The 27,982-nt window shown below is 38.4% G+C and overlaps 1 protein-coding gene and 3 non-coding genes across 4 annotated transcripts; all 4 read left to right on the top strand.

The window, feature by feature from the left end:
- Positions 1 to 17: 17 nt before the first annotated feature.
- On the top strand, positions 18 to 27,928 carry LOC104609979 (protection of telomeres protein 1b-like). Its single transcript, XM_010276431.3, has 10 exons — positions 18 to 199; positions 11,674 to 11,810; positions 12,228 to 12,417; positions 13,491 to 13,558; positions 13,932 to 14,020; positions 16,506 to 16,787; positions 16,893 to 16,969; positions 17,107 to 17,165; positions 17,863 to 18,015; positions 27,551 to 27,928. The coding sequence occupies exons 1-10, from the start codon at positions 76 to 78 to the stop codon at positions 27,764 to 27,766; spliced, it is 1,395 nt and encodes a 464-aa protein (XP_010274733.1). The 5' UTR covers positions 18 to 75; the 3' UTR covers positions 27,767 to 27,928.
- On the top strand, positions 2,306 to 2,404 carry LOC148792149 (small nucleolar RNA snoR113). Its single transcript, XR_016071130.1, has one exon. It is a non-coding gene; the product is annotated as a small nucleolar RNA snoR113 (small nucleolar RNA).
- On the top strand, positions 2,503 to 2,601 carry LOC148792150 (small nucleolar RNA snoR113). Its single transcript, XR_016071127.1, has one exon. It is a non-coding gene; the product is annotated as a small nucleolar RNA snoR113 (small nucleolar RNA).
- On the top strand, positions 2,864 to 2,962 carry LOC148792151 (small nucleolar RNA snoR113). Its single transcript, XR_016071129.1, has one exon. It is a non-coding gene; the product is annotated as a small nucleolar RNA snoR113 (small nucleolar RNA).
- Positions 27,929 to 27,982: the final 54 nt, after the last annotated feature.

The following is a 27,982-nucleotide window of genomic DNA, read 5'->3' on the forward strand; positions in this document are numbered from 1 at the left end:
CATTTTAAACGGCCTTGTCTCTTCCGTTTCGCTCCAAATTGCTAAGAAAAACGTTAGGGTTTTATAGAGGCAGAAATGGCGAGTAGAGATGAGTACAAGCTTCTTCATATAAAGGATGCCCTTACTTGCATCAACCAGAGGGTGAACCTGGTAGGAGCAGTGTTCGAGTTTGGAGTTCCCAGGCAGAGCAAAGGAACGGGTATTCCACCTCTCTCTCTCTCTCTCTCTCTCCCCCTTCCTCCCCCCTTTTCACTAATATGATGAAACGTAAGTGCATTAGTTTGTTTTCTCTGTTTTATTCTAGTTAATAGTCTCAATATATTTTGTTCCATATCTCTGTGACTGCTGTTTTGTTTATATTCTTTTTTTGAAAAGTTAAAGTATAGCATTACTGTCAAAAAGTGTTGATACATCAGATTTGCCATGCAAATACAAAGACTGTACATGGGAATGTACATCATAACTGTTAGCATGATATTAAGAAAAGAATATTGTATCCCTGTCAAAAAATCTATTAAAGCTAGATTTCTGAACTCCTTGTTTGCTGCCAACGAAGAGCAAAGTTTTCCTTTAACGTCCCCAACATCTTGCTCATCGAAACAAATATTCTAAAATATCCCGGCATTTCTCTCAACCCAGATAGATCAAAAGACAGACATAGGGTCTAGGCTCCACACTACTTTCCTTCTTTTACTTGAGCCATCAAGCTGCTAATTTAGAAGAAATGTCTGAATGGATATCTGTATGGCTGCTGTTGGAATCTTTTGGGTTAAAAGATGGAAAATTTGCTCACTGAAGTTCTATACGAGAGTAGGCTCTTTTGTCAAATATCCTTTCAAAGTTTTTGCTTGGTGGAAGCATCACATTGTCTGAAAAGTAGACCAAGGTATATTGATCTATCAAGAATGAAAATTGCTAGTGAATCAGATTAATGGATTACGGCTTTGCAGCTCTATCTAGATTTTGTGATATTATGCAAGTGGTCCTAAGTTGACCAATACTGTTAGCTCATGATTATTCAAGTGAACATCATGCTTGTAGACAAATGGCCTGGTCTTTGTTCTGCTGCCATTTACAAATGTCAGAATATTGTAAATGGAATGGATTTTGTCCTTTTATATTTTTGTATGATATCTAAAAATTACTCAGGGAGTATGTTCATTCTATGGGTATAAATACATAAGAAGGTGGTTTGTTTAATTTTCAGTTCAAATAGGTTTTAATCGTTCTGCCACAATGTCATGCTTTTGTACTTCAAAACAAAATAAAACGAAAATGATAATAAATTCTCTTTGATTTAATATTTGAATGCTTCATTTTTCTCATGATACCTGCACAGAACACCTGTACACCACTGTATCTTGACCCATGTTATGCATTGCCAATGTTCACTGAGCTTTCTCAAGAGCTAAATTAAACTTAGCAATATGCTGTCTAGGTCAAACTTTATATCCACAACCACCCATCACTTGTTTCACTTTGCAATCCATACACTAACACCATTGTTGTTACTTTTGTCGTAATCATTATTACTTATTACTTTGGAAAGGTAAAGTATTAATTATATTACTCAAACACTTAAACATGGGTGGCATACCTGTGTCAGACACATATGGACACCAACACTTACATAACATTTGAGATGACTCTTCTCTTCATTGCATCTTTACTAGTTATGACTTATGACATGTATTAAATGAATAATAGAATCAATCCGAGATGACATGGTTCTGTAACTCACAGGTTTTGATGCAAATCAATTGACATTTAACTCTATATTTTCCATTCTTCTGGCAAAGTAGCCTTCTGTGTTCTGAAATTAGTTGACATCTTTGGAGTTCTCTAATGATCTCATCCAAGAATATGTTTCTTGGTATAATTATTTTCCACCCTGATTTCATGTAGACGGTTGCTTAACTCCATACTATCTCGCCTAAGAAAAATAAAAGTGAGGTGCTTGATAGGTCTCTTTGATCTAGATGGATCGTTGTAGTTTTGCTAATATTCATGAGAAACAAATGGTGTGACCATTCTTGGCCCACACCATGCATTTTATGGTGGAATCTTTCTAGTAATTTGCAAAACATCAAGAAATTGGATTATAAGAGGACCAAGTTCTTGTCAAAGTTAACCTTTATGTCCCAACTTCCCTTTCTTCATATTTTCCTTCCACCCAAATACAGAGGAACATGCATGCATGTGTACCATATACAACATTCTTACATATGTACACATGCATGTATTTATAATCTCTTTACTTCCTGAGCATTTGGTTCAATGACATAATGAATAACATTGTTCTCACTGGCAATGATGACAAAAAGGCCGGACTTACAGCTGCCTTGGATCCCATCCAAATGGTAGTAGAAGGATGAAAACTCTCATAAGGTGTTTGTTGAGCCAGTTAATAGATGATAGGTCATCTTAAAGTTGGTATTGGATTAATTATGGTCCATCAATTTGATTTTAATTGCTTATTTTAATGAATAAAATTGTTCTCACTGGCAATGATGACAAAAAGGCCGGACTTACAGCTGCCTTGGATCCCATCCAAATGGTAGTAGAATGATGAGAACTATCATAAGGTGTTTGCTGAGCCAGTTGAGAGGTCATCTTAAAGTTGGTATTGGATTATAATTATAGTCCATCTATTTGATTTTAATTGCTTATCTTAACTACTATATTATTGACGCAGTCTGATAACTAACTTGGTGAAGAAGAAGAGATGATCTTCCATTTCAAGGCTACATGAGGAAAACATGCAGTTAATAGATGATAGGTCATCTTAAAGTTGGTATTGGATTAATTATGGTCCATCAATTTGATTTTAATTGCTTATTTTAATGAATAAAATTGTTCTCATTGGCAATGATGACAAAAAGGCCGGACTTACAGCTGCCTTGGATCCCATCCAAATGGTAGTAGAATGATGAGAACTATCATAAGGTGTTTGCTGAGCCAATTGAGAGGTCATCTTAAAGTTGGTATTGGATTATAATTATAGTCCATCTATTTGATTTTAATTGCTTATCTTAACTACTATATTATTGACGCAGTCTGATAACTAACTTGGTGAAGAAGAAGAGATGATCTTCCATTTCAAGGCTACATGAGGAAAACATGCAGCTAGATGGGTGGAGTTCCAAACCTCTAATTTAGAGTGTATCTCTATCTAAATATTTCCAAAGTCTGCAATCCAAGTCATGAATGCTATCTTAGATGGCACCGGGGAAAATTCCAAACAACCTTGTGAGGAAAAGCTATGTTTGTAGACGATTACAATTGACAAATTCCCATGCAAAGACCTCAATAAGAACTTACCTGACCTATCCCACCTACACACCATTCAGATGGATGCTTTGCGGTATAGATCAAAGATCAACTGTTTTGGCTATTTCCTAGTCATGGGGATTTCTATGAAATTTTGTGGTCCAGATGGCCATGTCACCCCCACTAGAGGGGTGGAGTTCCCACCTACACATCATTCATATGCTGCCACTGCCTCTTTATTTTCAGAAATTGTGTATAAGTTTGGCAATAGATCTTCAAGGGACCTATTGTCACAATGAATGTTCATCCAAAAAATGAAAATTTGACCAACTTCCAAACATGTATCCTATCCCTTTGATGGAGTCATAGGCTTTTTCAATCCCTTTTTAAACTGAACACCCATGTTTAGATCAAAAGAAGTCACCTGAAGGGAAGTTAAATATTTTGGCAACCAATTTGAATTAGGGGTGATCATTTTCAGCCTGGCCTAGAAATTCCAGGTGTGAACTATATATGTTATTTTATGTTATATTTTATATAGAAAATTATAAATATTATTATATGTAATGTTTTTGTATAAAACAAATTTATATAATTAATATTTTATAGTAGAAATCACTGATTGCAATTTTAGATGAATTCCTTGTGAAGAGAAAGAAGAAGAGTTTCAGCAATAGAGAAGAAAAGGAGTAGGATGTCAACTAGAATTGATTAGTTCTGGCCGCCAGCCCCTCTTTGTACTTTTTTTTTTGATGAATGATAATAAATTTAATAATTCACAAGCAGATTAAGAGTGAGTTCATACATCCCAGGGAGAGGCACGAGCTGCAACCCCTCCTTGAATCTTACAAGTAAACTAGGAAAGAAAAGCAAGAATCACAACTAAGCCCAAAACAATTCTTCCCAATTTACTCCTTGCTTAGCTAACACATCTGACAAAGTATTTGCTGATCTCCCCACCCACTGTACAGTGACCAACATATTCCTTGTCAATCAACTAAATTTCTTCATTTCATTCTTGTAACGCCACATAGCCTCTTCAGGATTTTTCAACCAACCCATCACCACTTTGGAATCCCCCTTGATTGTTAGGTGTTGTACCCCTAGCTGGTTTGCAAATTGCACCCCTTGTACAACAGCTAAAAGTTCTGCCCTGATGGAGTCCCCAATTCCCAAGGGACCCGAGTAGAGCAACCAAATCTCTCCCTTTTCATTTCTCAAAGCACCCCTCATTTCGGATAATCTCGGATTACCCATGCTACTTCCATCAAAGTTCAACTTCAGTGATCTTCGGATGGAGGAGACCAACTTGTAATTGAATAAGAGATTACAAGAATGCCCTTAGTAGGGCGGTTACTTAAGTAGCTGAGCAATTACAACTTAAAAAACATAAACTAATGGGCCTAAAGCCCAACAACTTCCTAACTTAACAACTTAAAAATAAGAAATAAGAAATAAACAACTGGGCCCAATAACTAGAAATTGGCTTAACTCAACACTCCCCCTCAAGTTGGGAGTAAATGTCACACATTCTCAACTTGCGTAGATCATGCTCCAGCTTGTTTATTGCAAGACCTTTTGTGAGAATATCAGCAAGTTGCAGATCAGAAGCAATTTATGGGAGACAAACTTTTCCAGAAGTCACCCTTTCTCTGATGAAGTGTCTATCCACTTCAATGTGCTTTGTCCGGTCATGTTGAACTGGGTTATGGGTATAGTTGTCAAGGCATCACCTAGGCGACTAGGTGCCCTTGGTTGGGTGCCTCGCACAAACGCCTGGACTCTTAGCAACTAGGCGCCCGCCTAGGAAAAGAAAGAAAGAAAGAAAGAAAGAAAGAAAGAAAGAAAAGTTGTTTTTTTTCTATTTTCTCTTTACTTAAATAAAATAGAAACTCCATCCTTGTTTTTTTTTCCATTTTACTTTCCATCTTGAATATTTATCATATAAAGTTAATAGCCTTCTTTAGCTGCTAATTAATATGAATTTGCTTTATTAAATACTTATTATAGTAGTGTTATTTTTGAAAATAATGAAATTAATACATGTAAAAGATTTTTATCTTTTAGATGTGATGATTTGCCACATTTTTAGAGGAAATTTAATGTTCTTAATAAAGAAAATTGCTATTTTTCAATTAACATACATGCTGAATGGTATATAAAATTAGGAAACTAGCCAAAAGTTAGTTTTTCATATTATAAAATTTTTATTGCCTAGGTGACTAGGTGCCCCAGTGTCGCCCAGAATCGCCTAGACGCCTTGAAAACTATGGTTATGGGCAATGTTAATTGCTACCTGATTATCATAGTACAACATCATAGGTTCTTCTGCCTTTACACCAATCTCTCCTAACAAGGAACGGATCCAGAAATGTTTTGTAACTTTATGTGCCATGGCCTTGTATTCAGCTTCTACACTTGATCTTGCCACCACTGTCTATTTCTTACTTTTCCACGAGACTAGGTTACCCCCAACAAGGGTGCAGACTTCTGAAGTAGATCTCCTGTCATCAAGGCATCCTGCCCAATCAACATTTGTATAAGCCTCTAGCTTCAATTGTCTATGATTAGTAAACAATATGCCTCTGCCTGGGTTTCCCTTCAGATAAGCAAGAATTCTGTCAATAGCCTCCCAATGCTGGACTCGTGGAGCATGCATGTATTGGCTTACCACACTCATTGCACAGGAGATGTCTGGTCTTGTCATACACAAATATAGCAGCCGCCCCACAAGTCTCTGATATCTCCCAATGTCCTTTACCAGCTCACCTTCTGATGCATTAATTCTGTGATTCTGATCAATAGGAGTGCTGATTGCCTTTGTTTCAAGTTTCCTTGTTTCTTGTAGAAGATCCAAAACATACTTCCTCTGAGAAATAAAAATTCCATATTTTGATTGCAACTTCAATGCTTAAGAAGTACCTAAGCTCTTTAAGATCCTTAATTTCAAATTCTCTGTGTAGATTCTTCTTCAAACTATCAATCTCACTTAGGTCATTCCCTGTGACAACAATATCATCCACATAAACAATTAGGACTGACACCAAGGATCCTCTCCGCTTTACAAACAAGGTATGGTCAGATTGAGTCTGAGTGTAGCCAAAAGCAACCAAGGCATTTCTGAACCTGTCAAACCATGCTCTAGGTGATTGCTTTAAACCATAAAGTGACTTCTTAAGTTTACATACCTTTCCCTTTTCAGAATCATTGTAGAAACCATCAAGAAGATCCATATACACTTTCTCTTGCAGATCTCAATTTAGGAAATCATTCTTCACATCAAATTGAAACAGGGGCCAAGAGTATGTGGCAGCAAGAGAAAGAAGTATCCGAACAGAAGTCATATTTGCTACTGGTGCAAAGGTCTCTAAGTAATCAATGCCGTAGGTTTGTGTGTACCCTTTTGCAACAAGTTTGGCCTTATACCTTTCTATACTTCCATCTGCTTTATATTTGACTGTGTAAACCCATCTACATCCGACAGTCTCCTTGCCCTCAAGTAGATCCACAATCTCCCATGTTTGATTCTTAATTAAGGCTTCCATCTCTTCTTGCATAGTTGTTTATCACTCAGGTTTGGAGAGAGCCTCACTGACACCTTGGGTATAAACACATAGTCAAGAGAGGAAATGAAAGCATGGTAGGAAGGAGAAAGTCCACTATAGGATAAACCCATCTACATCCGACAGTCTCCTTGCCCTTAGGTAGATCCACAATCTTCCATGTTTGATTCTTAATTAAGGCTTTCATCTCTTCATGCATGGTTGTTTATCACTCAAGTTTGGAGAGAGCCTCACTGACACCCTTGGGTATAGATACAGAGTCAAGAGAGGAAAGAAAAGCACGGTAAGAAGGAGAAAGTCCACTGTAGGATAAATACTATGTAATACAATGAGCAGTACACTTTCTCTTCCCTTTTCTGAGAGCAATAGGAAGGTCCGAGTTATCTGTAATGGGATTAGTAGAATCAATGGGAACTGAAACAGTATAGGGATCAAGAGGAATACCTGAATCCGTGTCAGCTGAATCTGGAGTCTCCAAGGAACTGACAGGAAGTGATGTGAGTTTTGCTGCAGTGGAATCAACCTCCCTGTGAAGTCTCTACCGTGAGTAGCACTGAGAAGCAGGATGCAAGGGAGGTGGTAAGGTAGGTGACATAGGAGGATTGGACATAGGAGTATACATAGAAACTGGAACTGGAAGAGGGATAGACTGCTCACTCACTTCCCCAAAACACTCCCCTGAGAAGGATTCTTCGAGAAGAAGGATGTGGACTCAAAAAAGGTGACACCCATAGTAGCATATTGACTCCTAGAGATTGGATCATAGCAATAGTACCCTTTTTGATTTTCTGCATATCCAAGGAAGACACACTTCTTTGCCTTCGGATCAAGCTTCGAACGGTGAGGACCAAGAATATGTGCAAAGCAAATACACCCAAACACTCTGAGAGGAATATGGAACATCTCCCCCTCAGGAAAAAGGAGGTTGAATGGGGTGTTGAATCCAAGTATACGGGAGGGCACCCTGTTAATAAAAAAGATTGTTGTGAGAACTACATCACCCCAAAAACGAACTGGAACTGTAGATGTGATCATCATGCTTCTTGCAATCTCAACAATGTGCCTGTTCTTCCTCTCTGCCACATCATTTTGCTGTGGATTGTAGGAATAACTGCTCTGATGGACAACACCATATTCTAATAGATACAAAGCAAGATGTTTTTCAAAGTATTCCCTTACATTGTCTGATCTGAACACCTTTATTCGTATCCCAAACTGTGTTGGCACTATCTGATGAAATTGCCTTACCAAGGATGGTACCTCATTTCAAGATCTCATTAAGTAAATCCAAGAATATCGAGAAAAATCATCCACAAATAAGAGAAAATATCAATAACCGCCCATAGAGGGAACATGATAAGGTCCCCACACATTAGAATGAATAACATCAAAAGGAGATGAACATCTTTTATTACTAGTTTTAAAGGAATGTTTACAATGTTTTCCAAGTTGATAACCTTCACACTTCAGACTTGACAAATTAACAGACTCAAAAAGCTTTGGAAACAAGAAACTCAAAGAAGAAAAAGACAAATTACCTAAACGATTATGCCAAAGCATGATCTGACTCACAGACCTTGACTCACTATCCCTGCTGACATGATGACCCTAGTGAGTAGGAAGCACGTTTAGGAGGTAGATTCCATTCACTTCACGACCACTCCCAATCGTCCTCTTTGAATCCAGATCTTGCAAAATACAATGATCAAGATAAAAAATTATTGAACAGTTTAGGTTCTTAGTCAAGCTACTAACAGATAACAGGTTAGTACTCAATCTGGGAACATGAAGGACAGAGGAAAGGGAAATGGAATCATTAATCTTGAAAGTCCCCTTCCCAACAATTGGAACATGTGATCCATCAGCTGTGGAGACTTTGTCTCCGACAGAACAGACCTGGTAAGAGGAAAAGATAGTGGAACTTTGGGTCATGTGCTCTTAGGCTCCAGAATCTATAATCCAAGGAGGTCCCTCCTTACATGTAGTAGAAACATAATTTGCAGTGGCATGTGAACTACCTGTGTGAGCAAAGGAAGTAGTGTGTGCTCCACTAGAACTGCCTGTACCTGGTTGTTCACCTGTTACTGAATTAGAACTGTCTGTATCCCGTTGATTCAAGAACTGCCCATATCTCTCAAGTTCGGCCCTCACTGCAACAGCTGCAACAGACTCTTAGCTGTAGTGGGAGGGGCCAGTATGTCACTATTGACTGCCGTGTGAGCATTTCCCTTGTTTTTGAGTCTATTCGGCACCAGATGATGATGAAGTTTCTAACAAGTATCTCTTGTGTGTTTAGGCTTCTTACAGTAGTCACAAATCAAATCCTTTTTGTCTTCCTTCTTGATTTCACTGCCACCCCGGTCTCCACTTTGTTTAGGTCTCACAGTGCTAATCATGGCTGATTGATCAAAACTAGAAATTTTCATCATCACATTTCTCCTACTCTCTTCCCCTAACACAAAGGCATATTCTTGGGAGAGAGTAACATTGTCCCTGGAAAGAATATACTGTCTTGCAATATCATACTCGGGATTAAGGCCAACAAGAAATTCAAAAACCCTATACTACTCTAGGAGCTTCTAGTAGGCAGTTGCATCCTTTGTGGTTTCCCAAACAATTGTCTCCAGATGGTCAATCTCTTGCCACGGGGTTTTAAGGGCTGAAAAATAAACTGAAATAGGTCTATCTCCCTGTCTTGTAGCAATAATCTGATTTCTCAACTGATAAGTCCTAGCAACATTCTCCCTCTGTGAATAGGTTTTTGCAACCCCATCCCATATTTCCTTAACTATATTTGCTCACAAAAAAAATTTACTTATATGGGGCAGCATCGAATTACACAGCCAAGTCATCACCATATAGTTTTTCTATACCCATTGGGAGCTGTTAGTTTCGGTTTTCACTTCACCAGTGATATACCCTAACTTCCTACGAGCACCAATGGCCATCTTTGCAGATTGTGACCATTCTAAGTAATTTCAACCATCCAACTTAACTGTAGTAATGGTTCTAGCCTCGAAAAGGTCTCTGACAACTCCTCTCACTGGTTTCATTTCACTCTCGGGCTTGTTTTCAACTCCGTTACCCTTCATAATTATCAAAAAGGGGGTAGAAGGTTACTGTGATATGCAAGAATATCAAATAAATCACTTTTGGTACCAACAACACCCTTCTTGTGCCCTAGATAGTCCTTCCACAAAAGATTCCTTTTCTACGGGACGAGAGAAGAGGCAACCACTCTCTCCAAAAACCTCCAAAACAGGTAGGACTTGAACCGCCCCCTTAGAAAACTCCAAGGAACCCTAAAAAATTAGGGCGCCACTTCCTATGTCAAAATTGAAGAGTCTAACAGAAACAAGACTCTCCCCCTTTCTTTAGTTTCTCCTGATTTTGATGGGAAACCTTGGACCAACTATAGGGCAAAACAGATCCACCAAAAAATCCAAAAACTAGGTTTACCTGAGATCTTCGATCAACCTCTTAAATCACCATGTAGTCGGCCGATCTAGGGCTGCATGATAGAACAGCTCAAGGAACCTTCGGTCTGCTCTGATACCAAGTAGAAATCACTAATTGCAGTTTTTGATAAATTCCTTGTGAAGAGAAAGAAGAAGATGGAGAATTTCAGCAATAGAGAAGAAAAGAGAAGAAAAGGAGTAGGATGTTAACCAGAATTGAATTAGTTCTGGCCGCCAGCCCATCTTTGTATTATATACTCAACTTAAAAGAATAAGAGATTACAAGAATGCCCTTAATAGGGCGGCTACTTAAGTAGCTGAACAGTTACAACTTAAAAACATAAACTAATGGGCCTAAAGCCCAACAACTTCCTAACTTAACAACTTAAAAATAAGAAATAAATAACTGGGCCCAATAACTAGAAATCGGCCCAACTCAACATTTATAAATAAAAGGCATTGGCCCAGAACCTGCACTAGGCCAGGTCCAAGTTAGGGCTGTAGCCCTTAACACGGATGCTAAGTCTGGCCCATGATCACCCTTAGTCTGAATTACTCGTTCAGAATCTTCAGATGGATCTCAAGATCAGTGAATGTAATAATAGAAGCTTTGGATAGAAATGGATTTAAAAGAAAGGGATTTTTGTTGGGATGATGCTTTACCTGGATTGATCGTTAACTATTTCTTTCTACTTATGGTTATGTTTTGGCTTGCTGATTTCTTGCCTTTTGCTTTCTTTTGACAGTTTATGCTGCTTGTACTCTCCTTTTGACCCACAATTTCAAAGTAGTCTCAAATGATGGGATCTGCTATTGTCTCATGCTTAATAAAATTTATGCAGATGTTACTAACAAGAGAAGGAAGTGAATTAGTTTAATGATTCTTAGCTTGCAATGCCACTTGTCATGTGCATAAAGTTCAAATTTGAGATTATTGCTTCTTTTGCAGATGGATGATTCTTAATTTACAATTTCATTTGTCATGTGTGTACGGTTCAAGCTTGTCATTGCTTCTTTTTCAGATTTTCCAAGTTTGCTTTGATGCACCTACAAGTAATTCATTTGATCTTAAAATTATGCTAATGTCTGAACATATTACATGCTGAAGGCCATGAAGCATTGTTTGAATGATTCATTTTATATGCTTCATAAGGAAGGAGAGAAAAATTACATGAAATTCTTAGTTAACTATATATTTTCTATTCATCTTTCAATTAAAGGACAGCTTATTCACTAAGCTAAAGTTGCATTTTTTTCTTTATTTGCAATTGAACATTTTCGTTTTAGACCGACTGTCATTTCCTAATTTATCAATGAAATGCTTTCTTCTGAGAAATTATTACTGAACGCTTGAGCATTTATCAACTAACCTTTATTTGCAGATTGCTTCTGCACACTAAAGTTGATAGATGAATCATATCAAAGTCCTGGATTTACAGTAAATGTTTTTGCCGAAAGCATGGGAAAGCTGCCCCAAGTTCGGTCTTCTGGAGACATAATCCAATTTTGTCAAGTTGTGGTATTTACCGAGAGCTCATTTCCTACAGGCTGCAGTGCTATTTTATCTCTAGTTAGAACTTTTGCCAAAAGAAAGGTTCATCCCTGCCCTGTTAGTGTCTTGATCAGGATAAGGTGGATGTCCTGTCACATGTTAGATCTGGATCAGATATCAGGAGGCTTCTCCACGGATCCTGCCAGATTTTATAACCTATTATATTGTTTGAGATATATAAATACTAAGAGTGGTGGCAATGTCATTGTGAAGTCATCAAAGGGATATGTGAATCCCTTAAAGGCCCTTCTTTCTAGACATAAATTTTTTTACTTGTATATCTTAGTTTGGATTCCATGGTATTGTTCTATAACAGCTGATATTGTTAGTTATCTTGTCGTAATTACAAAAGGAATCTCAAAATTGGTGGCATGGCCTTTTCAGATTAAAGCACACCATGGGGAGGTCTATGCTCTTTTCAACAAGAAGTTCTCTTCATTTGCTCTATTTGAAGGAAAACCTAATGAAGACTTTACCCCATATCAAGTTTCTCTGAAATTTCATATGAGAGGTCTTGGCAAGGACTTTATAACATGCCTAAGAACATGGCTACTAGGTTTTCGATTTGATACAGGTATTTCATGGTTGCATCAACTACAGTTACTACTACTATTTCCTCCAGTTAGCTATTTTGAAGCATTACAATAAAATTTTGGATTAATAAACGAAGAGTTTAGTTCTATTGTTTGTGGTTGGATTCATGAACATATTTAAAATAATTATATTTGAAGTCTCTTGTTTTAGGTAATCTGACCTTTGTCTTTATCAATCACCTAGGTTGGCCTCTAAAAGTAGATTTGCTTGTTTTTTACCGATAAAAGAATTTATTAACTACTTTTAAGACTGGTGCATAATCTTCACTTAAGGGCCATTACCAATTACTAAGGTTCCATTTGGCAAGTCTTTTTTGAAAGATCTTCTAGAAGATCTGACACCCAAAAGACGTAGTGGGCTTTTACATAAAGATCTTGGCAGCCCACAGACTGTTTGGTTGGAGGTGTGCGTCTTTCCGCGCGAAGACGAGACGAAAAAAGTGGAAAAACTCCATTTGGAGTTTCTCGAAAATAGTCCGAAACGGGCTTCCTGCGTCTTTTCGGGGAGGAGTCTTTCGGCGGCTAGATCTTCCTCGGTTCCTCCAACCAAACGAGAAAAGACGAAAACACGGGCTGTCACGCTTCTAAACAGCCGACAGCTCGTGCGGAAAGATGCGCCAAACGGGGCCTAAATGATGGTTCTGGCTCTCTGAGGCCTTGGAAGGAGTAGAATGGACATTGGTATAACTATCCTTTTTCTTGTTTTATTTTTTTTGGCACACAATGGCTGCACTCAGACAGACTTCTCACTTTGCAGCCTGAGATTTTACTACTGGAGCTGCATTCTTCACATGAAATTCATTAATTTTCTTTTGTTTTCATTTTTTCCATATAGTATTTCTTTTTTTCCCATGATGATCTTAGTCCAAGCTGTTCTGGTTCAGGTGCTTACTTACAGACATCCATGGAATTCATTATCAGCATAATGATTCAATTAAATAATCTGTCCTTCCAACTAAATTATTCATTTGAGGGTTTGATAATGGAACTGGTATTATTATACTTTATAATTTTCTCCATGATGTAAAGCTTTACTGCTGTTTATACTTGTTAGGGACAAGGGAAACCATGTTGTTATTGAGAGAGATCCATGAAGGGCTACGCTTTGATTTGGTTTGCAAGGTAACTGGTTGTATTATCCTGGTTTTCTCTTTTGTGCTTGAAGAACTTTGCTACTGTCCACGAAGTGCCCATTTGGGAGGGCTTTCACACAGTGGCTTCTTGATTTGTGAAGTGGACCCCACATGGACAGCCTATAAGCTATGTTAGTTGAAAAAATCTGGAAAGCCTAAATGTGCTGCTGTTCAGCCAAAAATTGGCTTTTCGGTGAAGCTTCTTCAGAGCGGCTTAGTGAAAGCAGCTCAATCAAACCTTCAGCCCTCCCAAATGGGCCCTATAGAGAATGTACATGCTATTACATTTTAAAATATAGGAAATCTTGGTTTATTTATTTTTTCTTTCTTTTTATCTCATCTAGTAATGTTTGTATGATCAGATTCTTCACATCTGTGAATTATCCAAGGGGGAGTGGATGCTCTTTGTGTGGGATGGAACTGATACTCCTCCTTTATGTTTTGAAACAAAGTGCGTACTTAAAGATCTTTGTCTCTTTTTTATTACTGGCTCAGTTTTGTTTATGCTTGTAAGTGAATGCAATCTGTGGTACTGTTGATTGTATAATATACTGGCGGCTAAAGCTTCAAGCAAATGTGCCAGTAGTTTACCTTTTCTTCTCAAAGTTGTGTGAAGGTGCAGTGCTTGTCAAATTTATTGCATCAGAGTGATACAGCGATAGATTCTTCTGATGTCATAATTTAATTGAAAATTATAAGGATTGTTCTAAATTTTATTATTTATTGACTTATTTTATTTACTGTTTTGACCTACATTTTTTTCTTGATAAATAAAAGTAAAATTTATTGGAGTTGGAAAAAACAGAATAAATAAAGATGCCATCTCCAGAATAGGAGACATTCCCCAATCGCATCAGAATGACATTAATATATGAAAGAGATTAGCTGATGAACTTGACAGCTGTTTTATTACGGGATCTGAGACTAAGCATTTTGCTCCACACCAGCCACAAAGTGAATATGGTTGTTCACCATCATTCAATCTCTCACTTGCATTCATGGCTGGTATGGAGCAAAATAATTGGTCCAACAGAGAAACAGCTATCAAATTCAGCTAATTCTTTCTCCATTAAATCTACCTCTTGTTTTGCCAATATATCTGTCACGCTGTTGGCTGACCGATAAACTCACTGTGTTGATCTAGATATCGAGTAATGAACATTTCTAATTTCTATGTTGAAAAATAAACATCAAGAATTATACATGTGTTTTAAGCCCCAAATATGAAAAAAATTTAGATTTTTGGTTCTTTGATATTCTTTCAAGGGAGTGTCTTGGATCTGGGGATACAGGACCTGTAGATGGGTATGGATCCAAATGACCCATTGGATGGTTCTAGTTAAAAAAAAAATTGGCCACACTAAATATCAGCATAATTATATAATTTTTAACCATCTGATTTGGCCATTATTTGCAGAGTTTTCTATAAAAGAAAATGCATCTGACCATCCAATTAAATAGTGTAAAGTCATATGCTTATCTTCTTTTTATCCTGATTTAAGGCTCAGATACTCAGCTATTCTACCTAGGAATGCCTATCTGATGGTAGGTCATGGTCTTTTAATCATGGGAAGTAACAGGGGTTCAGATCTCTCTATGGTCCCCAACCTAAGATTTAAATTTTTTTTTTTTGGCTATTTAACTTGATGTTTTTGGTTGTAGCCATTGCAAGGAACCAATTGTCAACACCTAAAACTAGCTAGGGGGAAAAATGCATAAGCAAATAAAACCAACATAGGTATTAGCACTCATTTGTGATTAGGGGCTTAAGATTGTTTTTATGTGATTGTGTATGCATGTGCCCAAAGCCTTGATATTTATTGCACAAGATTGCTTGGGTCGCTCCTATGCTAGCTTAACTAGCCGAAGATGTTGCCTTGACTTGAAAAAATCTATTTACTATAAAAAGCCACACATCTAGAGTAAAGTTTCATTCTTATTGCCTCTGCAGTGCACAATTATTTTAAACCCAGATTGGAAGGCTGGTGCTTAAAAATTGGTTATCCTGAACATTTTATCTAGGCCGCATTGCTTTAGCTTGTTGAAGGATGAACTTCTTCCTTGGAATACTTTTGTCACGAATTTAATCTTGGTTTTTCAAGGTGGTTCTGGTTCAGAATGAGCAAACTTAACCCACTAACCAATTGTTATATTTTTTTGTAACCTTTGTGGTCCCTACCTGTATTTCCAAGATCCTGGTGTTCCAGGATGAACTCTTCAGTTTGTCAAACCGTGGTGCCAATGCAAATAATTTTATGTCTTTTGATCTCACTGTCACAATTGAATATTTCACATATAGGCAGATATCTAATTAGTTGCAAACTGGTGCTTCTTCAAACTTTTTTTTTGAAGGATCAGAAGAAAAACAGTAATCTCAAAATGCTGGTTGTCAAGTTGACAAACCAACAACATAACAGAAATACACTGAGAAAGGAAGAAAATTACAAGGATTCTTTTCCAAAGTGCTCCAACGACCCCTAAATTTCATAAAATTACAGCTCCCCTTGACAGCCCCTAAGCTTTAAGTTCCACTTAGTCACCTCACCTCCCTCTTCAACCCATACTTGTTATCAGTTAAACATCAACAGATTTCCAATTTTGTTTCTTAGAATAGAACCACCTTTGTTCAGACGCTTCAAAGCATATTCCTCACTATCTCCCTCTTCCCTCCCTCATACCCCTACTGTTCCAAACTCTTGTTGATCGTAAAATATTTAATTTGTGTTTCACACATAGATACTTCGAAATCAGTTCCATATCTTTAAAACATTTAAACTTTTTTAGTGTAAAATCTGCATCTGACACCTCTTGCATGCCATACCCTTGCTGTCTGTACAACTAAAATTAGAAAGCTCAATTTCTACACATCCAAAAAAAAGCCCGATTTCTATCTCCAAAAGAAAGAAGCAGATACTAATGTTATTCATGAACTGCAGGCTAGAAGATGAAGCAAAGAGCCCTCTTCCCTTACAATTGGAACCGTCACTTTTACCAAGAGACATTTTGAGTGCATTTCCTTGTGTTGGAACTGTCTTGAGGGTGACTGTTGACCAAGAAAATGAAAAGCTTGGCCTTCACTTATTAGATAGTGGCAGATGGGTGAAATTCATTAACATAATCTGCCAAGCACGCTCAGGATTGTGGCATGGTGTACTGATGCTTTTTACTAAGATCCGGCTTTTGGCCAATGAGGACACCATTGTAAAGCACCGTGAAGAGTAAATTGCTTCTTTTTATGTATTATAATGCATATTGTTATGTTCTCTGTTGCATTACTTTTTAACAACATCTGGTTCTGTAATTTATGCACTTTTTTGAATCAGGTTTTACAAAGAACGTGTATCATCTAAATTGGAATCTATGCCCTTGTCATGCTTTCCTGGGCCCTCTCATATCACAGGTTTTACATCATTGGCTATGATAGGGTTTACATTTTGGTCACTGTGAATGGCAATATGTTCTCTCTAGCATCTTGAGTCTTTGCTATTTGAACTATGAATATGTAGCTTCCACTTATGTCTAGTTTTTCTTTTTCAGAGACAGATTATGATGATGTGCGATTTGCTACATTAATGGAGGTTCTCACATATTCACAGGTCTCTTTTCTTTGCCTATAAATTGTGTTTGAGAGAGCAGACATTCCCCAACAGTTCAAGAGCCATATCTTCAGGCTTTTGGAGCTAGCATTATTTCTGTTTTTACATGTAGGTTAACAGATATTTGTATTGTATCAACTTACTGGCAATCTGTAAAATATTATTGGCTCCACATCTATTTAATTGTCTATTTTCATAGATGTTATCTTTGTAAAGGGAAATTTGGATTGCAATCTGCAAATGGATCAAATTGAATTGGATATACCTAGTTCTGAATTTAATTAGTTAATATTTAGATTCAAATCGAATCTCATCTATTGGATTTATATCAGATTCAGATCAAATTTGGATTGCAATCAGATAATGAGTAGCGTTAATAATTTAATTTAAAAAATCAAAATGTATTATTAATAAAATGAACTAAAAATGATCTTGATTTTTTAAATCATGAACAAAATGAATTGAAAAATAGCTAGTATGAAACTTGAACCTATGACTTTTTAGTAATCATTGATAAATACAACATTTAAACTAATTTTAAGTAATCATTGATACAGCTTAAGTTTTAAGTATATATAGGCATATGTATTTACATTGAACAGAATCAGATTGATTTAATAGGGCTGGGTGTGTCTTACAGGTTACAGTTTCTGTAGAATGGAAACACAAATTTCTCATGCTTGGGTGTGTCTTACAGGTTACAGCCAAATTCAAATGTATTGTTCGCATTGTAGCAACCTATCCTTGGCAGATTGAGGACTTCCGTTCTCCTCTAGGGATTTATAGGATGAGGTTGACCCTAGAGGATCCAACTGCAAGAATACATGCTTATGTGTATGCTGAAGATGGGGTAAGCCTTCCTTGATGGTACTTCATTCTAGATACCATGTGGTACGATGAGAATCAAGCTTTTGCTAAAAAAAAATGGTCACATTATTATTGATTCACCATCATCCATCTCTGTGCCCTGTTTTGGTCATGGTTATAAAATTTGCAAGTTCTTTTATAGAATGAAGTTAAAAAAAACTGTTTTTTTGTTTTTGTAAGAGAAGGTAAAGTATAATTGTATTAAAACAAAAAAAAGGTCCTTTGTACAATGAGAAGCTTTCAAAGACCTAAAAAAAGGCCATCCTCAAAAAAGTACAATCAAGTATTATCATCTTTAAAAACAGTATGTATAGACAACCAACTTCTAATAACCCCTAATGCCGAATTAATGACCTTGGCTTCAGAAGAAGCTGTGTACTATAAAATACTGTTGCTTCTTTCCAACCTGCTAACCCACAGAATTGCCAACGGAATGGAGGACCAGTTATAAAGGAGGAACCCCTACAAGTTATAAAGGAGGAAGCTTGTCGCTATACAGATGCTCCAAATACACACCAAATTTAGCTAGGCCATCTGCAGTATGGTTGTGTTCCCTAGGAATCCAAACTAAGTTAACATTCAAACCATCCAAAGAATCCCAAGTTTCAGTCAGATAGTGATACAGACTCCAAGGGCCCCCTTTTTTGTCTCTTAACCAATTTATCGTATTTGCTGAATCACCTGCAATGATCAAATTCTGAATTCCCAAATTCTTTATTATCCCGATTCCGGTGAGAGCAGCCATCACTCCAGCCTTTGTGGAGTTGGCCCAACCGATTGGACCACTAAAAGTCCAGCAGATATTACCCCTTTCGTCCCTTACTGTACCACCAATACCTGCAAGGCCCGGATTGCCTAAGGCACAACCGTCAAAATTAAGGGTTATCACACCTTCACTGATGGATATGGGATGCCTCAAGGGAGTTTGCTGGGGATGAGGCAGAAACAGAAAGGGGTGAATATCTCTGAAAATATCATTGACTGAAAGTCCTTTAAACAGAGCTGAATTCACCGACCAAAGGATGCAAAGATAGGTAATATCTGAGATTAACTCCTCTAAGGTTCTGCTTTTATTGTCAAAGATACGGATGTTTCTTTCATCCCAAACGCCCCACATTACTGCATGAGGCACTGATTGCCAAAAGACTTTACCCCTTTTGCTAAGCCCTGTTCCTTGCCATTGATTCAAGTTGTCCATAATGTGTTTTGGAAAAGCCCAGCTGTACCCTGCCATATTCAAGAAGTGGGACCATATCCTTTGAGTGAAGCTGCAATGAAGAAGAATGTGATCTGCAGATTCACCCTTGCTGAGACATAAAATTCAAACATGAGGAGAAATTGAGCGTCTTCCCAAAAGTTTTTTCTGTAGGAGATCACAAGTATTAACTTTTTGGAGACAAGCTTCCCATACAAAGAAGCAAATCCTTGAGGGGATGTGGCTGCACCAAATTTTCTTGTAAGGAAAAGAGGGATGCTGATCTTCAGCAGTCAAAGCCCTGAACATAGACTTAGAAGAGAAATCGCCATTTGGGTGAAGGGTCCATATTCGGGTGTCAGAATGAGAGGGGGATATATAGGCATCTCTGAGGGTTTGCATTAAGGCTATTAAATCAGAAATCCCCAAGTCCCTTAGGGGTCTTTTGAGGTGGAGGTTTAAAGAATTCTTGGCGGATTGGTTTGGGAGGCAAGCAGAAATAGAGGCTTCTTGGTCAAGGGTGAGGTTAAACAGCCTAGGGAAAGAGGTTTCCAGGGTAGATTTCCCCCCACCAAAGATCATTCCAGAATTTAATTTTAGAACCATTTCCCACTTTATACCTTATAAAAGGAAAGAAAGAAGTATGAATGGAACATATACCTTTCCAAGGATTGGTGGCCTTTATCCTGTTCAAATGGAGATTGCAATCCCACCCATTTGTATTTCGTCCATATTTACTTATGACAGTAATCCAAAGAGCATTAGGTTCTTTCGGAAATCTCCAGAGCCATTTGCCTAGGAGAGAAGAATTTTTCTCTTTAAGCTGTCCAATACCCAAACCGCCTTCCTCTTTTGGTCTGCATACTTGTTTCCAGCTGACTAAATGGTTTCTCTTATCTCCACCACCTTCCTAAAGAAAATTCCTTTGGAGCTTCTCAATCTGATTTCTGACTTTGGTCGGAATCTGGAAGACAGAGAGAAAGTAGACCGGAAGATTCGATAAGGAGGCCTTTAAGAGAGTAAGTCTACCCTCTTTGGAGAGATAACACTTTTTCCAAGTCAATAGTTTCTTCTCGCATTCGGGTGTCAAAATGATAAGGAGGCCTTTAAGAGAGTAAGCCTGCCCCCTTTGGATTCCCTCCAAGAGGCATCCCAAGGTAAGTAATGGGGAGATTCTCCACTTTGCACCCCAATAAAGATTTGAAATTTTCTAGAAGTTCCACTTCCACTGAGTTGATAGCCACAATACTACTTTTGCAGAAATTAACTCTCAGACCAGTGAGAATCTCGAAGCATTCGATTACCAACCAATCCTGAGATTATGTCGTCGGCGAACTGTAAGTGAGAGATGTGAAGTTTATCCCTACCCACTTCAAAACCTTTCATCAAGTTGAGAAGAATTGACTTGTCAAAGAGATTATTAAATATATCCATCACCAAAGTGAAAAGTAATGGGGAAAGAGGGAAACCTTGTCTTAGACCCCTGCTAGCCTTGAAATAACCTTTCGCTTCACCATTTATCAATACTGAAAACCAAGGAGAACCAATACAACCTTTAATCCACCTGATCCAGTTTCTCCCAAAACCTCTTAGCCTTAAGCAATCAAGAATGCAGTCCCAATCCACTTTGTTGTACACCTTCTCAAGATCAAGTTTCACAAGGCCCCTGGGATCCCAGAGGATTTTCTGTTTTCCACACACTCATTTGCAATAAGAATGCTGTCCACAATTTGTCATCCTTCAGCAAAAGCAAACTGATTTGGGGAAATTAGATCTTCAAGGACTTCTTTAAGTCTGTTGGCCAGAACCTTCGCCAAAATTTTGTATATGCTGCCAACAAACTTATAGGTCTAAAGTCTTTAACTTCCAAAACTCCCCCTTTCTTAGGGATGAGGCAGAGAAAGGTAGAGTTAAGGCCCTTGTTAACAATGGCAGATGAATGGAAATCCCTGAAAACTCCATGAGATCTGACTTTACAATCTCCCAACACTTTTGGAAGAAAAGAATAGGGAAGCCATCCGGCCCTGGAGCCCTATCTCCATCCATGCTGAAAATAGTCTTGTTGACTTCTTCCTCTTCAAAGCTTCTTTCCAACCAATCCCTCTTTTCAGCTGATAGGGTAGTGCCATCCCAATTTCCTCAGGATTCTCCACTTCTCTCCGATTAAGGTTGAGCTTAGAAATAAAATTCTTCCTACTTCTTCCCGAGGCATAGGTGTGGAAAAATCTGGAATTATTGTCTCCTTTCAACCATCTCACTCTTGATCTTTGTCTCCAATAGATCTCTTCCTTTCTAACTATGCTCCCATTCCTTTCTTAATTCTTCTCTTTTATTTCTGTTTAAGGCATTGAGGGTCCCATTTTGCTCTCTATTGTCCAAGTCCTCTAATTCCGAAAGAATTTTTTTTCCTCTTCTCCAACAGCTTTAAATTCTTCTCTCCCCCAAGCTTTAAGATTTTTCTTCAAAGCTTTTAATTTCTGAAGAAGTTTGAATCCAGCCCAACCCTCTACTTTGCAGTCTTCCCACCATGTTGCAACCTTTTTACTGAAATCTGTGTTGTAGCCAGAATTTTTCCAATCTGAATGGGGTCTTTCTTTTAATTATTCTTTCGGTGTTCAGCAATATGGGCCAGTGGTCTGAGGTACATCTTGGACGAAGTTCTTGACACAGGTTTGGGAATCTCTCTAACCAATCCTGAGATAGCAAAAATCTGTCAAGTTTGCAGCTTATGGCATTTTCTTGCATGTTTGACCAGGCGAAAAGTCCATTGGTAAGAGGGAGATCACATAGATTGTGTCTGTCAATAAATTTAGAGAAATTTCTCATGCTTCTGGTTGGGGTTCTACCATTAGAATGTTCTGAACTGAACCTGGTGACATTGAAATCACCCACTAAACACCATGGAATGTCCTCCACCTCATGCAGGGACTCCAACTCAGCCCAAAACCTCACTCTATCAGAGGGAGAGTTAGGACCATACACACCAGTGAGGATCCAGCTGAAGTCATCTTTAATATTAGTGAACAGAACCGAGATTGAGAATTCACCTGTCAATCTCCAAGCCTGAAATTTCATCTTCCTTCCATGCTAGAATGATACCTCCAGCGGAACCTTCAGCTGGAACAACAGTCCATTTTCTACCCCTTATTCCCCATATGGCTTTTGTAAGTTTTCTGTCGATGACTTCCTTTTTAGATTCCCAAAGGACAATTATATCTGGATTTTCTCTCTTCAATGTTTCTTTCACTAAGTTTCTTTTGAGCTGACCTCCCAAACCCCTGACATTCCAACTTAGTATCTTTATTGAGTCACTTTGACAGATTTCCCCTTATTCATCCTATTTCCTTTTGAAATGCTATCCATTAGACCCCACTGAAGCCTTTTTATTTCTTTTTTAGGACCCTTTTTTTCTGTTCTTCTCCTGGCCCTTTCCAGATTTAGTCACCTCTTTATTAAAGATTCTCTCCTTTTCATCTTCTTTGTCTCTTCTCACAATTCCCAAAGTTCTGGCTATATTGTCAATTCCCAAATTCTCTGTCTCCTTCTTGCCACTGCTTGGTGGAACAGCTATCTGAATTGGAACGATCTGCATTGGGTGGGATGGCAACTCATTTGAACCTGAAAGAGTGGAAGGGGAGAAAAGACAGTGAGATGCAGAAGCAGAGCAAGAAAAAGGAGGTTGAAGAGAAGACAGAACCGAATGGGGGGTGGGGGAACTCCCTGAGTGCGATTTATGGTTTTGGTCAGGAAAGGAGGTTGACGAATCTCTCCCTTGTCTGCGATCAGGGGGGTCTGATTCTGAAGACATTCTGTAGCCTAGATCGATCAACTGGGTCTGCTCGAGAATCTCCACACAACCCCAACTCCCTTTGTCTGCGAACAGGTCTTTTACTCTTTTAAGAGCAAACTCACGAGGGTCTGGATCTGCTTCAGTAGCGTATGAGCTGAGGTCATCCTCTGTGTCTTCTTCTTCACTGTCAGATGGCAGGCCAGAGCTCACGGACGGAGTTGGAGCCATGAAAACTTTACCAAGATGTCGGCCTGAACTGGGAGGAGTTTCGGAAACCACCTGACTGAAGGTGGGGGTTGCTGGTGGGCTTAAGGTGCTAGATGGGCTGGAAGACTTAAGTGGGCCTTGGGTTTGAGAAGAGCAGCCCAAGTTTTCAAACCGGTTGGGAGTTGGGACAATATTGGCAATCCAGGAATTAGGGGGGGGGTTTGAAATTCGAGACTTTTTAATAAGGGGTTGCGCCTGTCCATCTTCTTCACGTCTTTTGAGCTCCACAAAGCCTTTAGATTTGGAGGAGGAGAGCTCCTGCACAGATTCACGAGGAGCCACCGCTGACTTTCCGCCTTCTCTGTGCATGCCTTTACTGCGACCAGATGTCTGAGTGACAAAGGTGGAAGTGCCACGTGGAGGAGAGACCTTTGAGTGAGTTGGCTCGGAGAGACCGGAAGGTGACTCGTTTGTCTTCTCCACCTCCACAGAGATGTAGAACCAGACGTTTCTATCCAGAACTGGGATTGAACGAGGGATGGCATGAACACCACGGTTTTTCACCCTAATTCTGGCAAAACTCAACTCAGAGAGATTCAAGGATCGGGGATCTATGTCTTCAAGACCTCTGCAGGTGTCTTCTATCAGAGAAAAAATTTCCAGAGGTGGAATGGTAGCCCTCTTAACTCGAGCCATCCGTTGAATCTCGACTGATCAGGGACTGCATGAATCTTTGGCCACCAGCATTCAATTTGAATCCAGTCACCAAAAACGAAGATTGCTTTGAGCTTGGTCCAAGAGATAATCAAGTCTTCTGAAGGGGCAAAGCCCACTGCTTTATTTTGTTCAAAAGGGCGCAGTTTCAACAGGAATTCAGAATGCAAATTTGCAGACAGTTCGGCTTCAACTTCATCCCAACTTAACGCAGGTGTTTTCGTACAGACGAAAGCCAATCTCCAGTTTCCAAATGGCTTTTATGATTCTGCTTTTGACTTCGAGCGATGGAAAGATTTCTTGCGTGAGATTAGTATGGCGGGGTTTCACTCTAGGCGGAACAGCCCAGTCCAAAAATTGGATGAAAGAGTTCCAGCCACTGGAAGCTGGTTCTTCTGGGATACAAATGTGTCTTACCTTGTCTGATTTTTCCCATCTTCTCAGATGGATGAATCTGCCCCAGGTATTTGATCTAAGTTGTAAACATAGGATTCTTCCATTGAATGATCTCTTACGGTCTGCTAAATGTCTTAGTTCAATTTCCAGAGCTTCCTGGATGTAGGTTCTAGTCCATAGAATGTCCTCTCGAGACAAAATTATCTGAGTCCAAGCTCCCTTGCCCCTTTCCGTTAGTACGAAATCATCTTTTTGATTAAAGCTTCATTTAATTTCGAAGGATTTTGATCCGACATTCAAAAATCTCCGTTCCATGATGCTTAGAGAGTGGATCTTCTCCTACACACCTTTCTGTCGTTCCATTACCATCTTCTCTAACTACGAACTCCACAAATGCCAGCTCTCCACCCCATACTTTTCCCTTTCTTGGTCAACCTAACTATGTGCCGTTCCTCTAACAGAGCTTTAACGGAGACGGGCATGCACCAGCTTAGGTTCAAGGCCTTCAAAAAGTGATTCCAAACAGCTGTATTAAACTTGAAATGTAAGGACAGATGCCTAGAGGACTCAACCTCTACATTGCAGAGACAGCACCTCAAATCATTGCAATTAAAACCCTTCTTTGGAAAGACATCTCTCCGAATCTGCCACCCAGACAAAAAAACTTACTTTTTAGGAAGTTCATTCTGTCCCACTAGAAAGTTGTAAAAAGATTTGACTGAGAAGTCTCCTGAACTATTCCACTTCCAAATTCTTGTATGCTGTGCCTAAAGATTTAAATGCTGATTTTCATTTTATCTGCAATCTCAGAAGGAACTGGAAAGGACATGAAATTGGTCGAGAGGCTTGCCCAAACACTTTTGATGAGAGTTACCTTTTTACCTTTAGAAAAATATCTTGCTCTCCAAGCAGCCAGTTTTTGATCCATATTCCTCCTCTCTAGGATTGGATTCCAAATAGACCTGTTCATGGTTGCCAAAATTTGAATAAGTCTGGCCCAAAGCCCTTGCTTGAGACAGTCTAAAGTCAGGCCTGAAGCCTGGTGAACAGGTCTAATTCCAAATGGCTTTGGACGTGCACTTGGTGCCAAGGGGCAAACCCAATATTTTGAGGCAGTCTGCCAACTTTGCAGCCCAACAGATCAGCCAGCCTCTGGATGTTGGGAACCTCCCCAGCAGATAAATTTCACTCTTTTGATAAGTTCACCTTCAAGCTTAATACTTTCTCAAACCAAAAGAAAAGATGTCTCAGTTTGAGGATCTGGTCCACCGAGACATTACAGAAAAAGAGGGTATCATCTACATACTGCAGAATGGGGATTTTTGTACCATTAGTGCTTGCTTCAAAACCCTCCAAAAAGGCAAAAAGTCTAACTTCGAAGCCCTATCCACCATTTTACTGAGACCTTCCATCACAATTAGAAAGAGCAGGCATGACAAGGGGTCTCCTTGGCTTAAACCTCTTGTACTCTTTGAGCTTACCTCTTGCTAAGCCATTAAATATGACTGAGAATCTTGGGGTGGTTAATACATACTTTTATCCTGCTTCTCCATTTTGAGCCGAAATGCATTCTTTCCGGCAAGTAGTCCAGAAAAAAGCCCAAATATCATGGTGATAGGCTTTTATAAGTTCATTTTGCAAACAAGCCAACTCCTCTCACTTCTCCTTCTTGAATCAATAAGCTCATTGGCTATAAGAACTCCATCATGAATGTGTTTGGTATGGATAAAGGTTCCCTGGTGCATGGAGATCAGAGGGTCTCACATTCCTTAGCCTTGTAGCTGGGATTTTTGCCATGATTTTGTAGACACTGCTGATCAAACTGATTGGCCTGAAGCCCTTCAGCTCTGTAGCTCCCATTTTTCTTTGGAATGAATGATATAAAAGTTGCATTCAGGCTTTTTTCTAGGGCAACAAAATCATGAAATTCTTCAAGCACCCTTAAAAAGTCACCTTTAATAAGCTCCCAACATTTCCAATAAAATAGAATAGTGGAACTGTCAGGTCCAAGGGCTTTTCCCCCTTCCATATCATCTAAAACCTTCTTTACCTCTTCCTCTGAAAGGAGTTTCTCTCGTTTGATAAATCTGCAAATTCAGATCTGAAAAATTAAAAAGATATTAAATGTGTGAAATCTGAAAAGAGGCATAGTTGCTTTTCTACTTTTTAGAGGATCTGAATCCATAAGTTTGTTTGTGTTGGATCAACCCTTTACCATCTGAAATTTACTGATTTTACTATTTTACCCCTAAAACATACAATTTGGAAATGTTGAATTCAATTTACATTATCTCATAATTTTTTTTTCAACCTCAAAATAATATTGAAACAATAAAAAAAAATTAATAATTACTAGTTAATAATTGAAATGATTAAAATTTAAAAATAATTAATGATTATAAAAATATTAAAATAATTAATAATTTAGACAAATACAAATTAAAATAATTTTTAAAAATTAATGAAATAATTAAAAATTACTTGTTAATAAAAATAATTAATAATTAATAAATAACACAAGTAAATTTAATAAAAATAATTAATGTTTAATAAAAAATAATAAAATAATTAATAAAAATAATTTATAATTAATGATTAATAAAAGTATTATTATTATTATTCACCGAACCACCACTGCTGCATGTTGCAGCGGTGGTGGGAAGACGGGGGAGAGAGAGAGAGAGAGAGAGAGAGAGAGAGAGAGGGTCGAATGTTTAGGCTTTCTGAGTCTGGGGGTATTAGGGGTAACTCGCGTCATTTCCAAAATCTTGTAAGGATATTTTGGACATTGGGCTGGCTCTGAAACACGTTAAGAGCCGGCCCAAGGTCTGATTTTCAGATCTGAAAAATCAGTTTTAGACCCAGTTTAAGAGGTACAATCAAACAAGTTATGCTTTTATTTTCTTGGCTTGTTAATATCCAATTTAGCTGAATATACAAGTAAATCATAAGAATGGTGAGACATGCCAAGAGGAATAAATCAATAAAGAAATTCTTAGTTGTTTCATTGAGGGGCCATTTCTTTGTATATATACAATGGTAAGACAGTAAAACCATGGCCTGGCAAATGTGAAAAACATGTTTTCTAGTCTGAAAACAGAGGTTTAGGCTGTATCTAGTCCAATCATCTCATGACCCTGAATGGATAATGGTCCTGTCTGAAAACAGAGGTTTCGTGATCTCATTCTTTACTAAGATTGTCTTGATCCATAACAGGAGAAGTTTTTTGAGGGTCATCCCCTAGTTGATGTACTGAAACAAAAGCGAAACAAATTGCTTGGAATATCTGAAAGGGATGATGGCACAGAAGATGAGAAAGCTCCTAGGAATCCACCATGGGTGCAGTGCTGCATAAAGTCTTACTACATAGATAAAAGCGATGCATGGGGAAGCAGAAGATACAGGATTTTTGCCACCAGAATGGTGGGATGATACGGAGTTGATAGTTTTGTTTGCCTACTGAAGCTGGTTTTTTGAACAGGTTGTAATATATAGTGCAGGTCCCTGATCCAGTCTATAGTTTTGCTTCTGTATTGCCTTGCCAGGCTGTTGTTTTATGTAAAATGTATCCCAGAGCTTTTTGCTCTCATTCCACGTCGTTTGAGTTTTTGGCACGGTAAGTTCAGCAACTTTTTCTTGAGTTTGAGA

Source organism: Nelumbo nucifera, chromosome 4 (genome assembly GCF_055504915.1).
Source record: "Nelumbo nucifera cultivar China Antique chromosome 4, China Antique-T2T, whole genome shotgun sequence".
NCBI classification, from domain to species: domain Eukaryota; kingdom Viridiplantae; phylum Streptophyta; class Magnoliopsida; order Proteales; family Nelumbonaceae; genus Nelumbo; species Nelumbo nucifera.